Here is a 15691-nt window from a genome sequence, read left to right on the forward strand (position 1 = left end):
AGAAATTTTGGTCACTAATAGTCTAGAGCCTTTAAATGCTCTGCTGAGCAGCTGGAGGTCATGAAGTTACTCGGATACCAGCAAATCTTTAAATGGTTGATAATACTTTGCTGAGTGCTTAGAATTAGTATTTGCCTTGGGATTATGCTGAATAATTGCTGTTAATCATATTGTAGAAATAGCTACATATTACTTATACATAGTAAGTATGCTTTAATAAAAATAATTAGTGAGTTTTGTGTTCACTTTGTTGACTTTAAAGCACCATGCAAATATGATTTCAGTATATATTTAGGATAGAAAGTCATTCATACATATCATTGGATTGTGTTATAAGAATGCATTTTTTCTTCAAGATTTAATTCTCAATGCATTTTAATTTAACCCAAAAGAGGTATCTTAGTATATTCATTGCATTACCAAGCAATTGTTACAAAGGCTGAAAGCATATATTAGTAAATAATAATACTAATACAAATAATATATATATATATAGTTAATATTTTTGGGGCATCCAATTCACGCCAGGCCTTAATCTAAGCACTTTCTGTGCATTGATGATTCTAATACTCATAACATCTCTAGGAGCAAGTACTAGCTTTATTTGCATTTTGTAGATGAGACAGTCAAAGCCTAGAGATGTTAAGTGATTTGTACATGGTTGAACAACTAGTGATCTGCAGAGCCAGGATTCCATTCTGGGCACCTTGACTCTAGATTCCTCACTGTTAATGAATAGGCTCTACTGCTTGCCCTATGCCAGTTATTAAATATTTAATTTTCAGAAATCCTGTGTGATAGATACTACCATTATGATTCCCACTTGATCATCAGAAGATTGGTCCACTAAGCTGACTCTACTAGTAAGAGGCTGAACCACTTTTAATTTCAGTCCTGTCTACCTCTTGGGCCTGAGATCTTACAAAGCATCCTGTACTGCCTCCTAGATAAAGTGGTAGGTTTCTAAATTTGCATCACTTAGAGCATTAGACATTAATTTTCAAAGGAGAGATAATTTATTTACTCAAAGGGTATAATTATAATGAAATCATTATGTTATGAAATACTTAAATGCTGTTCATTTTTAGATTTTGCTAAAATATTGGAAATATTGTCTTTTTTTGAAGCACTCTTAGGCTAATATTAAATGTCATCATTCTAATCATTATAGCTCAGAGGATTATTCTTAAAAAGTGGTATGATGATTCATCTCTTATACATGTGTTTCCCAGAGTAACTACAAAAACCACAAGAAATTTGTTAACATCTCAGAAAATATATTTAAATTTAATTTGACTATTGCAAGTAAAAATACTTATGTAGTACTTGTTGGATACAACATACTAGACTATTATAACATTAAAACAAACTACAATGTTATAAAAGATAAATTTGATATATCAATATATTATTTTAATTATTATTTTCATTACTATTTTGCTAAACAGGATTTGCCATTCTAATCTTAAAAATTAAAAAAAAACTACTATGCTAGTCAAGTTTTGATAATTTGGCAAGATTAAAATTTATAGAAATATACAAATGACTTGTTTATTAGGACATTACTATATAAAACATATCTTTTCCTTACTTGAGTTTTAGATTTAGAGTATTGATTTCTTTTACCTTCTGTAAAAACCACTAAAGTAGGTTTCAAGACTCCTGATAAGCACTTAATGTCAGAGAATAAAGAAGAAAGTATATTGTAAATGGGTTGTGGCATAAACTTTAGCCAAATGTCTTACCACTCAAAATATTATGCTGAGTTATTTATATTTTTATTACCTTTTGGCCCTTTGAACAACTTGATTTCCACAACGGTCTCCAAAATAGGTCGTCTTCTACGCACATACAGCCGGACGATAGATCCCGCCTCTTTGAGGGCTTCCACTGCTTTACTGTGGGAAACCTCGGACACATCGACCTCATTCACCCGCAAGATACAATCATTGACCCTGAGAGGAAGAAACAGAGGTGAGGCTCAGAAGTGGCTAAGCATACTTCTCAAGGAATATTATTATGATTATCAAATCTTAATATACGGGAAGGCAGAGTCTAAAAGTTTTCAAATGTCCAAATTTGGAAGCATATTTCAAATGAAAGTTATCAAGAAAAACTTAAACTCCTCACCACTCCCAGCCTTTCTCCCATGGATCACACAACTGGTCAGACCCCATCCAGAACTGCAGCCCACTCTGACTGGGACTGCATCCCATATAGCATAGTTAGAATGACATGCATTTCAAGGTCCCTCACAATTACATGATTATTTGATTGGTTTGACTGTAAATTACAATTTGGTTTTAAGATCTTATTACTATGGATTATGTAGATCTAACAAAATATAGCTTTATTTATAGGTTCACTTTTTTCAATTTCTTAATTTACTGTTATAGAAGTAATATGCAATAATTGTAGAAAATCTGGAAAACATTAAAATGTAGAAAAAAAGAAAAAGACCATATGACTCAATCATCTAAAATAAACCTGGTCACTTTCTGGCAAATTATCTTACAGCGTTTTTTTGCCCTCAAATTTAGCTCACAATACTGTAAATATATATTGAAGTTAGATTTAACAGAGTTCAAAGAGAATCTCAGACAATCCAGTTCCTCAGAACTTACTTCAAAAACCAAGAAAAGTGACAAGTTCTATGTCAAAATTTTCTTCATTTTTGCACAGTACAGAATAATTTGATCTCTCCATAAATCTTTCTGAGTTGTTTACAGTGACATAGCTATAGACTTCAAATTTCTTTTATGTTTATGATAAAGACAACATTAATAATGGTTAAGAACATGGAACTTAAAAATAAAAATATTCAGTTTCTAAAAAAACAGAAAAAGTTAACAAAAGAAGTATGAGAATTATACACCAAAATAAATAAATAAATAAAACACTGTTGAATGAAAAAAAAAAAAGAGTAGAAACATTTCTTTCCTGGGGCCGGCGCTGTGGCATAGCGAGTAAAGCTACCGCCTGCAGTACCAGTATCCCATATGGGCGCCGGTTCACATTCCAGCTGCTCTACTTCAGATCCAGCTCTCTGCTATGGCCTGGGAAAGCAGTAGAAGATGGCCCAAGTCCTTGGGTCCCTGCACCAGTGTGGGAGACCTGGAAGAAGCTCCTGGCTCCTGGCTTCGGATCAGCGCAGCTCTGACCATTGCAGCCAACTGGGGAGTGAACCAGCGAATGGAAGACCTCTTTCTCTCTCTCCTTCTGTGTAACTCTGACTTTCAAATAAATAAATAAATCTTTTGAAAACAAAAAGAGAAATATTTCTTTCCCTCACTCTGCACACCCATTCTAGTGTTACTCAATTCAGGTCATCATATTGTTCTGAGTAAAAAATAATGGGCTCCCTAGCTTAACTTCTCTTTCGTAAAACCACCAGAAATCCAGCTCTACCTGCAAGGTATATTTTCAGTCCCTCTAGGTTTCTTCATTTCTTTGCTACAACCTGGTTGACTGAACTTCATATCTCATCTGGACTGCCTCCATAATCTCCTACTTAGTCACTATAGATGTGGTCTCCTCAGCATTCATTCCATTTTCTACACTGCCCAGGGTAAGTGAACATGGTTGATTATTCACACAACTTCCATTCACCACTTTCCCCTTCTAATTTCTAGTTTTGTTTATGGGAACTATTACTTAGAAATTAGTTATTGCATGAATTAAAACGTACATTTAAGCTCAATTAAGGGATTCTCCATTTCTTAAGTTTGTAACCATGAGTAATTTTCTTAACCTTCTAAGTCACCACACTCTAATCTGTAAATTTGATATAACAGAAATATCTACTATGAAGGTTTTGGGGGAAATTAAATGTGATGATATACAAGTAAGATCTTAGTACAGACCCTGCTGTGTAATAAGCACAAAATAATTGGTAGTTATTTGTAGCAGTACAATAGTTGTTGATTTATAGTTCAACAATAAAATCCTCCTTTTGGCCTTGAGGAGTGAGACTATATCTAATAATGAGAACAATATCTAATATTGTAAACCACTTCATGTATGCTATGCATATCAGTTCAAAACAATGGCACCATACTGGAAATATAATACAAAAAGTATCAGAAAAATTTTCCAATCTTATTGTCTATAATTTTCTATGCCTGTTTGACAAGATGAGTCCTAAAAACTCTTGTCTAAGTAGAACACTGGGCAGTCCGAAAATCCTGCGATGGAGATTTCATTTACTAAGATTCAGTGAAGTTACTGCATCATAACAGATGCTATGGCTTTGATAGTTTTACACACAAATTTGCTATCTGACTGACTTAAAGAAATCAAGGAAAATTACCAATTACCATAGTTTAGAGAATGTAGGCATCACTGGTGACTGCTGCTCTACAGCAGCCGGTCCTTTGAGGGTGTGGGTAATTTTGCCATATTATAATACAAAAACATAATTTTTACTGCCACTCTATGATCAGAATATGAATCATATCTTAAAACATTGGGTTTTTTAAAACTTTTATTTAGTAAATATAAATTTCCAAAGTACAGTTTATGGATTACAATGGCTTCCCCCCCGATAACTTCCCTCCCACTTGCACCCCTCCTATCTCCCGCTCCTTCTCCCATTCCATTCACATCAAGATTCATTTTCGATTCTCTTTATATACAGAAGATTTATTTAGTATGTATTAAGTAAAGATTTCATCAGTTTGCACCCACACAGAAATACAAAGTGTAAAAATACTATTTCAGTACTAGTTATAGCATTACTTCACATTGGACAACACATTAAGGACAGAGATCTCACATGAGAAGTAAGTACACAGTGACTCCTGTTGTTGACTTAACTATTTGACACTCTTGTTTATGGCATCAGTAATCTCCCTAGGCTCTAGTCATGAGTTGCCAAGGCAATGGAAGCCTTTTGAGTTCGCCAACTTCAATCTTATTCAGACAAGGTCATAGTCAAAGTGGAAGTTCTCTCCTCCCTTCAGAGAAAGGTATCTCCTTCTTTGATCGCCCCGTTCTTTCCACTGGGATCTCACTTGCAGAGATCTTTCATTTAGGTCCTCTTTTTTTTTATTTTTTGCCACAGTGTCTTGGCTTTCCATGCCTGAAATACTCTCATGGGCTTTTCAGCCAGATCTGAATGCCTTAAGGGCTGATTCTGTGGCCAGAGTGCTGTTTAGGACATCTGCCATTCTGTGAGTCTGCTGTGTATCCTGCTTCCCATGTTGGATCATTCTCTCCCTTTTTGATTCTATCAGTTAGTATTAGCAGACACTAGTCTTCTTTATGTGATCCCTTTGACTCTTAGACCTATCAGTGTGATCAATTGTGAACTGAAATTGATCACTTGGACTAGTGAGATGGTATTGGTACATGCCACTTTGATGGGATTGTATTGGAATCCCCTGGCACATTTCTAACTCCACCATTTGGGGCAAGTCTGATTGAGCACGTCCCAAATTGTACATCTCCTCCCTCTCTTATTCCCACTCTTATATTTAACAGGGAAACATTGGTTTTCAAAGGGAGTGTTGATACTCCAAACAAAAGAAAACAAACAAAAAGCCTTTTAGGGCTACATCCAACCATGCTAATTTTTCCCCCTCTGTACACATGGAACCTTTAATTGTCAATTACCAGTATGAGCAAATCAGAGCCCAAATCATGGTTGTTCCTGAACATGCAGATGACAGAGTCAGCTTTAGTGTCGTATGTAGAGCACAACACTAGAAGTCAAAAGGCCTGGATTTGAGCCCAGCTCTAAATCAGCTGTGTGACTATGGTCAAATCACCTTGAAATTCTGTTTTCCATTAACAGCGAGTAAGCATGCCCAGAGTTCGAGAGAGGAGTGACTGAAGAGCTAATATGTATAGACATATGCACAAATTGTGGCTTACTGTAAATCTGACAACTGTTGGCTATTGACAGGTAGTTTAAAGATATGCTCTGCTATAGTCTGGGAAAGCAGTGGAAGATGACCCAAGTCCTTGGGCCCCTGTATCCATGTGGGAGACCCAGAAGAAACTCCTGGTTCCTGGCTTCAAATCAGTGCAGCTCTGGCCATTGTGACCAATTGGGGAGTGAACCATTGGATGGAAGACCTCTCTCTCTCTCTGCCTCTCCTCTCTGTGTAACTCTGACTTTCAAATAAATAAATAAAAATATTTTTTTAAAAAAAGAAAAGCAAGCAGGATAGCAGTTTACATTTTAGAATACCTACTGTGTGCCATATTAGTCTAGTTACTTCATTTATATGCCATTACTTAACTTATGAAGCTTTGATCTCCATTTTATAGACAGTAGAATTTTATTGCAATATCACAATGTTTGGTGAAGCCAGCGACATGATTTCAACCTGGTTTTCTTGTTTTCTAGAGCCTGTGCTGATACAAAGTTCATTGTCTTAAATTTTAAAAATATGGGTGGAGAAAGATTACATTCCAAGTTTCAAAAGAGTGGAGAGAATGTCAAGCCAAACTGGGGCACTCAACATCAGTTCCTCTCAATCACTTGAAAGAGAACTTGGCTAGAAGGCCCTAGTTGTTTAAAATTAATTTGCTCTACTAGCAGATAACCTTTGTAAGTAAAGCCATCACTTGTATTTGTTCAGAAACATAAATATATCTGTACACTCAAGGAATACTTTGTCCCAGTGAAAAGTGAAGTCTTTACGATGTAGCTAAGCCATGGTGTTAGGAAGCCACTGACATACAGACTTCCTCCTTCCTCTCCACTCTGTCAGTGTAATTAAGCTGATGGCTTCATTCTTTCAGAGCTTCCTGCTCCAGACATACACTTAAAACATTCACATAAGGCAATTTCACCTTATGGACTAGAATCGTTCACAAGATTAAAAAAATTTATTTCTGAAAATTTTTATTTGAAATGTGGGCATATTTCACTACAGAAAATATCTTAGAAAAAAAGGTTATTTCACTATTAGCATATATACATAGAATCCCATCTAAACCTTATATTAACAATTAAGTGTTTTCTCTAACATGACAGTCACTGAAAAGTCAAGTAATATTTGAATTATTTATTCTACTTTGATGTTATAAAAGCAACATAAAATGTAATCTCTTTTATAGGTATTAAAATATATTCTGCTGTTAAAATGTATAAGTGATTTTGTACATTATAAGAATGTTAATTCATTAAGAACTATCACTAAATCATAGTATAAATGTCAAATATTTCCTGTTCATTATCCATAAAAGGCATGGGAAGAGAAGATAAAGTTTTAGCTTTGGTTCTTTGGGTGTTTTTAAAAGCACATTTCTACTTTTATATTTTTTCCAAATGTTCTACAATGCATATATATATATCGTAGTGGATTATCTAAGAACATGGGCCTGGAAGCCTTCATCATATTCAGATTCACGTGGAAACTTGTCCCAGCTCTCACTCTTAGGAGCTATGTGTGTGTCTTAAGCAAGTCAACTGAAATCTCAAAGGTTCAGTTTTCTCACATGAAAATAGTATTAACAGATTACGATGTGGATTCAATGAGATAATGCATGTGAAATAATTAGCACAGAGCTAGTTAAGCAGTAAGACTCAATAAATGTTAGCTATTAAAATTATGAAAAAGAAACAACATTCTGCATCAAGGAGGATATGAAGACTATACTGGAGGAAAAAAAGATACTAAAGGAAGATAAAGGGAGCACCTCAATCCAGATGTTGAAAGGATTTTAAAAAATTTTGTAAAAGGGAAGAAGAGGTGAGCTGAAATGAAGCTTTCAATCAGAAAAACATAAAAACAGGGCTTCTCGTTAGTCTTCTTTTGTAAAGTGTAATTTCCCCTTCATCTAACCCTTCTTCTGCCCCCAGGAACAACTATGACTTTATGTCAGTGTTGATGAAAGCTTCCAAAGATCAGCCCACTTGGCAGAGCTCTACTAACTCATGCTTACTCATGCTTGGCCCACTCTATGCTGTCTTAACCATCCCTAACCATACTCAGCCTTTCTCAAGGTTTTTTTTTTTTTTTTTTTAATTTCTTTATCTGAGAAAGAGAAAGCCAGAGCAAGTTCCCATTTGCTGTTTCATTCTCCAAACACCCATGAAAGCTGGGGCCAAAGATGGAAACCAGGAACACAATCCAGATCTCCTGCATGGGTGGAAGGAGCCTAATTACTTAAGCCATGGCTGATGCCAGGCATCCTACTGCATGCAGATATCTTAAATGGCAGGCCAAACATTCATCCTGCTCTCTCAATGTTTTATTCAAAAGTAGACTTTAGGTCAATGTGTCTGAAACAATTTTGCAGAAATTATTGGTTATTGAGGTATGCCGCCTAACTAACTTACCATTTGTCTTCATTCACTACTATTCTTTTTGTTCAAATATATTAATTACAGATGGAAGGGTCATCATTAAGAAATCTTATGATTGGGGCCAGCACTGTGGTGTAGAGGGTTAAGCTGCCACTCACAGTGCCAGTATCTCATTGGGTGCAAGTTTGAGTTCCAGCTGTTCCACTTCTGATCCAACTCCCTGCTCATGCACCTGGGAGGGCAGCAGAACAAGGCTCAAATCTTTGGGCCCTGACCACCCTCCTGGGAGACCAGGAGGAGGTTCCATGATCCTGAATTTGGCCCGGCCCAGTCTTGGTCATTGTTTTGGGGGTGAACCAGCAGATGGAAGATCTCTCTTTCTCTGTTCTCTCTCTCTCTCTCTCTCTCTCTCTCTCTCTCCCCCTCCCTCCCTATCTATCTATATAGATAGATATAGATAGATATATAGATATAGATATATTTGCATTTAAAAACAAAATCTGACCAATGTTTAATGTGCTATATATAAATGCAACAGCACATGGTCAAATAAAGAGTATTATCAGGGGATTATGTTACATATACTTAAAGAGATCAAGCACTTTAAAAATTTAGAATCTGTTAAAAAAAAACTCTTCAGATTTTATGTAAACTATAATAAAGACAGAAAAACTCTGAAGGTTAAGAACTCAAAAAGGTCTTATTTTTCATTTATTCCTAGAGTCCCTAAAGGTAAGTTTGGAACAAATAAAAAATGTTGAAACTTTATTTAAGAAAAAAACAGGTGTGTTATGTTGTCAGTGAGAAAAAGAAGAGTACGACATATCCACACACATGCACAGAGGTTGACCTGAATAGTTCTATATCGTTATGATCTAATTTATCTACTTAATAATGTAAGAATCAATGGGGATCTTTTTTTTTAAAATTTTTTTAACTTTTATTTAATGAATATAAATTTCCAAAGTACGGCTTATGGATTGCAATGGCTTCCCCCCCATAACGTCCCTCCCACCCGCAACCCTCCCCTTTCCCACTCCCTCTCCCCTTCCATTCACATGAGGATTCATTTTCGATTCTCTTTATATACAGAAGATCAGTTTAGCATACATTAAGTAAAGATTTCAACAGTTTGCTACCACACAGAAACAAAGTGAAAAATAATAGATGATTTTTTAAATGATGATGAAATCAGATAAGACCTATTGCCATGTTTAATCCCAGTGAGAGTCAAGTTGGGAATTGATAATTTCTTCTTCTTCTTTTTTTTTTTTTTAACAGGAGATCAGTTTAGTATACATTAAGTAAAGATTTCAACAGTTTGCACCCCCATAGAAACACAAAGTGAAATATACTGTTTGAGTACTCATTATAGCATTAAGTCTCAATGTACAGCACATTAAGGACAGAGATCCTACATGAGGAGTAAGTGCACAGTGACTCCTGTTGTTGACTTTACAAATTGACACTCCTGTTTATGGCATCAGTAATCTCCCTGTGCACCAGTCATGAGTTTCCAAGGCTATGGAAGCCCCTTGAGTTCTCTGACTCTTATCTTGTTTAGACAAGGTCATAGTCAAAGTGGAGGTTTTCTCCTCCCTTCAGAGAAAGGTACCTCCTTCTTTGAAGACCTGTTCTTTCCACTGGGATCTCACTCACAGAGATCTTTCATTTAGGATTTTTTTTTTTTTTTTTTTTTTTTTTTTTGCCAGAGTGTCTTGGCTTTCCATGCCTGAAATACTCTCATGGGCTTTTCAGCCAGATCCGAATGCCTTTAGGGCTGATTCTGAGGCCAGAGTGCTGTTTAGGACATCTGCCATTCTATGAGTCTGCTGAGTATCTCGCTTCCCATGTTGGATCACTCTCCCCTTTATTTATTCTATCGGTTAGTATTAGCAGGTACTAGACTTGTTTATGTGCTCCCTTTGACTCTTAGAACTTTCATTATGATCAATTGTGAACTGAAATTGATCACTTGGACTAGTGAGATGGCATTGGTACATGCCACCTTGATGGGATTAAATTGGAGTCCCCTGGTATGTTTCTAACTCTACCATTTGGGGCAAGTCAGCTTGAGCATGTCCCAAATTGTACATCTCTTCCCTCTCTTATTCCCACTCTTATGTTTAACAGGGATCACATTTCAGTTAATTTTCAACACTTAAGAATAACTGTGTATTAATTACAGAATTAAACCAGTCATATTAAGTAGAACAGACAAAAAAAAAAAACTACTAAGAGGGATAATGTATTAAGTTGTTCATTAACAGTCAGGGCTATGCTGATCAAGTCACCATTTCTCATAGTGTCCATTTCACTTCAACAGGTTTCCTTTTTTGTGTTCATTCAGTTGTCACCGATCAGGGAGAACATATGGTATTCATCAACGGTAGACTGGATAAAGAAATTATGGGATATGTTCTCTTTAGAATACTATACCGCAGTAAGAAACAACGAAATCCAGTCATTTGCAACAAAATGGAGGAATCTGGAACACATCATGCTGAGTGAAATAAGCCAGTCCCAAAGGGACAAATACCATATGTTCTCAATAGGGATCTTTAAAGTCCATCACCAGTCAAGATTTCTGTTTGTCAAAACTTCTTACCTTATTTATTTATTTATTTTGTTGACATCATTAGGGGCTAAAAGTCCATTAAGACATAAAATAAAAGAATATATAGTGGTGTAATTTAGTAGTTTTTTCAGAAAGGAAGAGAACTAATGTTCTAGAAATTTATGATATGTGCCAATGTAGTAATATTTTTTACTACAGTGGGTATTTTTTTTCCAATGAATATTCACATAGTTACAGAAGGAGGGATAACTGTGAACATCTTAACACAGATCATTCATCAAATTTGTCCAGTCTCAGTTTTGGGTCATGTGAACTTGAAACTATAATATTAAGAAAATTGGAAATAAAATCTTTAGCTCAAGAAAGAGATCCTCCTAGATGCCCCACAGTACCTCAGTCCACTATTGATCTTCCCAGAGCTTAGTTGTCCTACTTATCTCTGATTTTGAGAAGATACTTTATGGACCTTACTAATTAATTCATTGTATTTTTTGGATTAGTATGTTCAGATGGATCTTTGTTCCTTACTAATAAAAGTGCTCACTAATATAGGCAGATTTTGTGCACAGTACTTTGCATTATTATCTCCTTTAGCTCATTACTATTTTTCATTTTAATACTTAATTCAAGTTTATTACATCTTTTAGGAAGTCATCTCTGACCCAGTATCTTTCCATTAGGTAGTCAATAGGAAATAAGAGTTACAAAACTCAGCATTGAAGAATATTGGGCAACCAGTTAAACTTGAATTCCAGATAAACTATAATTATTATTCAGGTAAATAAATTCCTTTTAAGTACAAGTATGTGCCATACTATGTTTGAAGCATAATTAAACTAAAAATTATTTGTGTTTATCAGAAGTTCATATTTAACTAGTTATACACTTTAAAAAACTATACTGGCCTTTGGTTTATTCAAAAATCATAATAGCAGGGAATACATGTATCATGTTCTATGCATATATTATTTAAACAAAAATACTGTAAGGTAGATAGTGCTGTCTTCATTTTACAACAGAAACTAAATATCAAAGAGGCTTATGAGAATAAGTCATATCTAAGTAATCTGAAAGCTCATGCATTGCATTATGTACACCCCTCTAGTTTGTTAAAAATTACTGCGACTACTTAAGAGCTAATCCCATCTGCTGCCCATTAGTACATCAAGGACCATCCTAGAGAACAGTAAAACCAGGCCAGACAACAAAATCTCCACCAGTGGTTCTCACACTGCAGAGAGCATCAGAGTCAGTTGGAGTGCTTGTTAAACTACCAATTCTAGGGCTTTACCCCCAGAGTTTCTGATAGTCTGGAGCAAAATAAGATTCACATTTCTAAGCTCCTAGATGCCTTGACTGGTAATGCTAAACTGGAACTGATCCTGAAAGCCACTGCTCTGGGTTTTGAAGGGTTACCCTACCTAGCTGATATGTAGTTCATTCCAAAAGGAACAAAAATACTTAACCTTATGTAGATTCAATTGACTATGATAAAAGTCCCAATATGTATCCAGACACCTTCAAGTTGCAGCTTTTCATTATTTGAAACAAGGTCTCCACCGTAACTTGGCCAGGAGACCACAGCTGCCACTCCATGTGAAGCTGTGCACATGCAAGCCTTTTTCCAGCACTCATTTTATATTTGAGACTCTTCCTAATTCCTCTCCTTCAGCAAAGACCAATTGATAGCCACTTCATTCTACATTTTAAAAATAGGGCTACTGCTGTTTGCCTCTAAATCTGGATGAGAGTAACTTGGGTTTATGATCCATAGAAGCCATTTCCTACAGTGAATGCACTGTTTTTCTCTCTCCATTTGCCACTTCATTTCCCTTATATAAAATACTTGTAGGACTCTCTCTGCAGCTGTCATCTGGGAACCATCACAGCTTTCCACAATGGGGGATGAAATTGGTTTTTCAGTGTCAGAGACTGGACTTTCTGCACTTTTCTGGATCAGCAGAGAAGCCTGCAACAAATATTGAGTCAGGCAACTTTAATAGGTGCAACAAGGAAAAGAGGCCCTGGATGGGAATTTTAAAGGCAGAGAATCAAAGAACTGGAGACTATGTAGCCTTTTTTTGCTCCACTACTTTGTCCAGACAGGACTGCATGTCGACTTTTATGAAATGAGATGCTGATGCCTCCTGCCTGAATTATTGCAGTAGCTGCATAGCTAACTTCCCCAATGCAACACTAACCGGCTCCTATTCACACTTCATTCCAACACACAAAACCAGGTTCATCTTCCTAAAGCAACCCTTTCATCATTTCTTCTCCCCTTAAAATTCATCAAGAGTTACTTAACAATGCAAAATAAAACCTGTGTTTCAATTTATCCTTGTATTCCCAGTGTCTAGAACATACTTGTCATTTAAGATAGAATATTATTTTATAACCACTAAGGCTAGCCCCTCTTTTTTGTATACTCTAACCATGCTCCATGTTCTGTCCATGTATTTGCATTTATTTCATGTTGCTTTCTGTCTCCTAAATGCCTAACCCCAAATCAGCCCTATTCAAGTGCAACCTTAATCACTCAAGTTCTCATTGTGCATAATGCATGAAGTGCAAACACATGGTTGCATTCCCATTAAGAACCTATAAACTGATTTGGAGCCCCTACAGAACCTAAAACAGTGAGTACTACACATTAAGGAATACATTTTAAAATGTTGAGTTTATTCCCTATTTTCCTTTACTCAAATCTACTCCAATCTCAGAAATCAATATTAATCAGCACATATGCAATTCACACTTATATATTTTATCATTCTAATTCAATTTGGCTTTAAGAAATTGATTCACATTTCAGTGAAAAATTGAGAGCCACAAAGGAACATGGTTTGATGGAAAGAATACTGAGTCATAAACCACATTCTAATTCTCATGCTGCCACTTCCCAGTTAGGTTAAGTCATTTCTTTCCTTCTCTCCAACTTGAGTTCAGTGATCTTAAAATTCTCTTCTAGCTCTAGTGTTCCATATATCTAATCTCGGGGTTAGTTCTTCCTTTCTCTTATCTCTACTTGGAAGTCCACAATGCACTTTAAATGCAGCATACTGCCAAATTTTATCTCCTCCCTATGGACAACTCTATACTTTGCTTTTTATTCTTAATCAAAGTAAATCATTCTATAACCAGAAATGGGGGTGTTCACCTTCTTTCTCGGTCATATATTCAATGTACCATGCATTTTTTTACATTTAAATTATTCTTTTATTCCCAAATTATTAAACTTAATTCTTGCCTTTATTGTCAATTGCCTAGATTTGGGGGTGGGGGGAGTTTGCAACCACTATTCTTGCCTCCAGTTTGATACCCTATAGTCCCTCTTGTTCCAACTTATTGTGAGAAAGGAGCAATTGAAACATAAAACTTGATAGCTTTATCCTATATTTAACAGTCTTCAATGGCTTTACACTGTCTACAGAAGATTTTCAAACATTTAATACACCTAAAGAAAAAGCTCTTTCTTCAAATTAAATCTTACTCAGAATTCACATAATGTATATTTATAATTGTTTTTTTGTAATATAAAGGCAGAGTTTCTGTGGCTTATGCAATGGGGAAAAAAGCTAGTATCAGAGTGCAACCTGTTGGAAGAGCCTCATTTGTGACACCTCAGAGGGCAGTCCAGAGTCAAGGTGCCATACAAAGTTGATCAAAGACTACTGAGCGCAGAAAGAAATCCATTCAAGCTGCTTGTTCCATGCTAAGCTGAGACACTGTCTGCTGAATAGGACATTTTTTTCCTTATTCATCTTATGGCTGCTTATAGCCTATTGGTAGCAGTGCTCCTAGGGCTCTGTGGGACTGGGACTTAATATACTTGCATTTTTGAATGAGATCCAAAGACCTTCATATCACACATAAGTATTTCAACACTATGGTTTCTATTCACCTCCACAGCCTTGCCTCTTGTTATATCATTAATGTACATCTTGATATATCATTATTTCTTCAAATGTACAAGTTCATTGTCCAGGTTTCTCTTTCTGCCTGGATTAGTTACCTCCCAGCCCCAAAGTTGTCTGTTGTGTGCCTTACCCATCTTTCAAGACTACTGCCCATTCGGAAGGAACTTAATACTCTAGCAAGAGAGATAGAGAAGTAAGCTACTAAAATTCAGTATAGACACTAAGGCAAGAGAAATATATAACATTTCAGAGAACATTTTTTATTAGGAAGGGCAAGGGAAACATGGAGCAATTGAGGCAGCTGAAATCTGAAGGTCAAACAGAAGTTAGGGAATAAAGAGAGAAAAGAGTGTTCCAGGAATGCTTTAGTGCTGATGAGGCGAGGAGCTTACCTCAAGTCTTGAAGTCCCTCAGAAGGCCTATGAAGTAATTTAGACCTGAATCTAAAGTCAATGGAAAACAATTGCACTGCATTAGGCTGATCAGCATAGCCCTGACTGTTAATGAACAACTTAATACATTATCCCTCTTAGTAGTTTTTTTTTTATCTGTTCTACTTAATATGACTGGTTTAATTCTGTAATTAATACACAGTTATTCTTAAGTGTTAAAATTTAACTGAACTGTGATCCCTGTTAAACATAAGAGTGGGGATAAGAGAGGGAAGAGATGTACAGTTTGGGACATGCTCAAGCTGACTTGCCCCAAATGGTAGAGTTAGAAACATACCAGGGGACTCCAATTTAATCCCATCAAGGTGGCATGTACCAATGCCATCTCACTAGTCCAAGTGATCAATTTCAGTTCACAATTGATCATAATGAAAGGACTAAGAGTCAAAGGGAGCACATAAACAAGTCTAGTACCTGCTAATACTAACCGATAGAATAAATAAAGGGGAGAGTGATCCAACATGGGAAGTGAGATACTCAG

At 36.0% G+C, this 15691-nt stretch overlaps 1 protein-coding gene across 22 annotated transcripts in view; it reads right to left on the reverse strand.

Moving 5' to 3' along the window:
• The window catches only part of DLG2 (discs large MAGUK scaffold protein 2), a 2253656-nt gene that overhangs the window by 637432 nt on the left and 1600533 nt on the right, over positions 1-15691 (reverse strand). For all 22 annotated transcript variants that reach the window (XM_051821188.3, XM_089332011.1, XM_051821160.3 and 19 more), the window contains one exon: positions 1786-1955. In XM_051821188.3, coding sequence (XP_051677148.1) covers positions 1786-1955 — 170 coding nt within the window. The remainder of the gene's footprint in view (positions 1-1785; positions 1956-15691) is intronic.

This window comes from Oryctolagus cuniculus, chromosome 1 (genome assembly GCF_051225735.1).
Source record: "Oryctolagus cuniculus isolate XC-2025 breed Fujian yellow rabbit chromosome 1, ASM5122573v1, whole genome shotgun sequence".
Lineage (NCBI taxonomy): Eukaryota > Metazoa > Chordata > Mammalia > Lagomorpha > Leporidae > Oryctolagus > Oryctolagus cuniculus.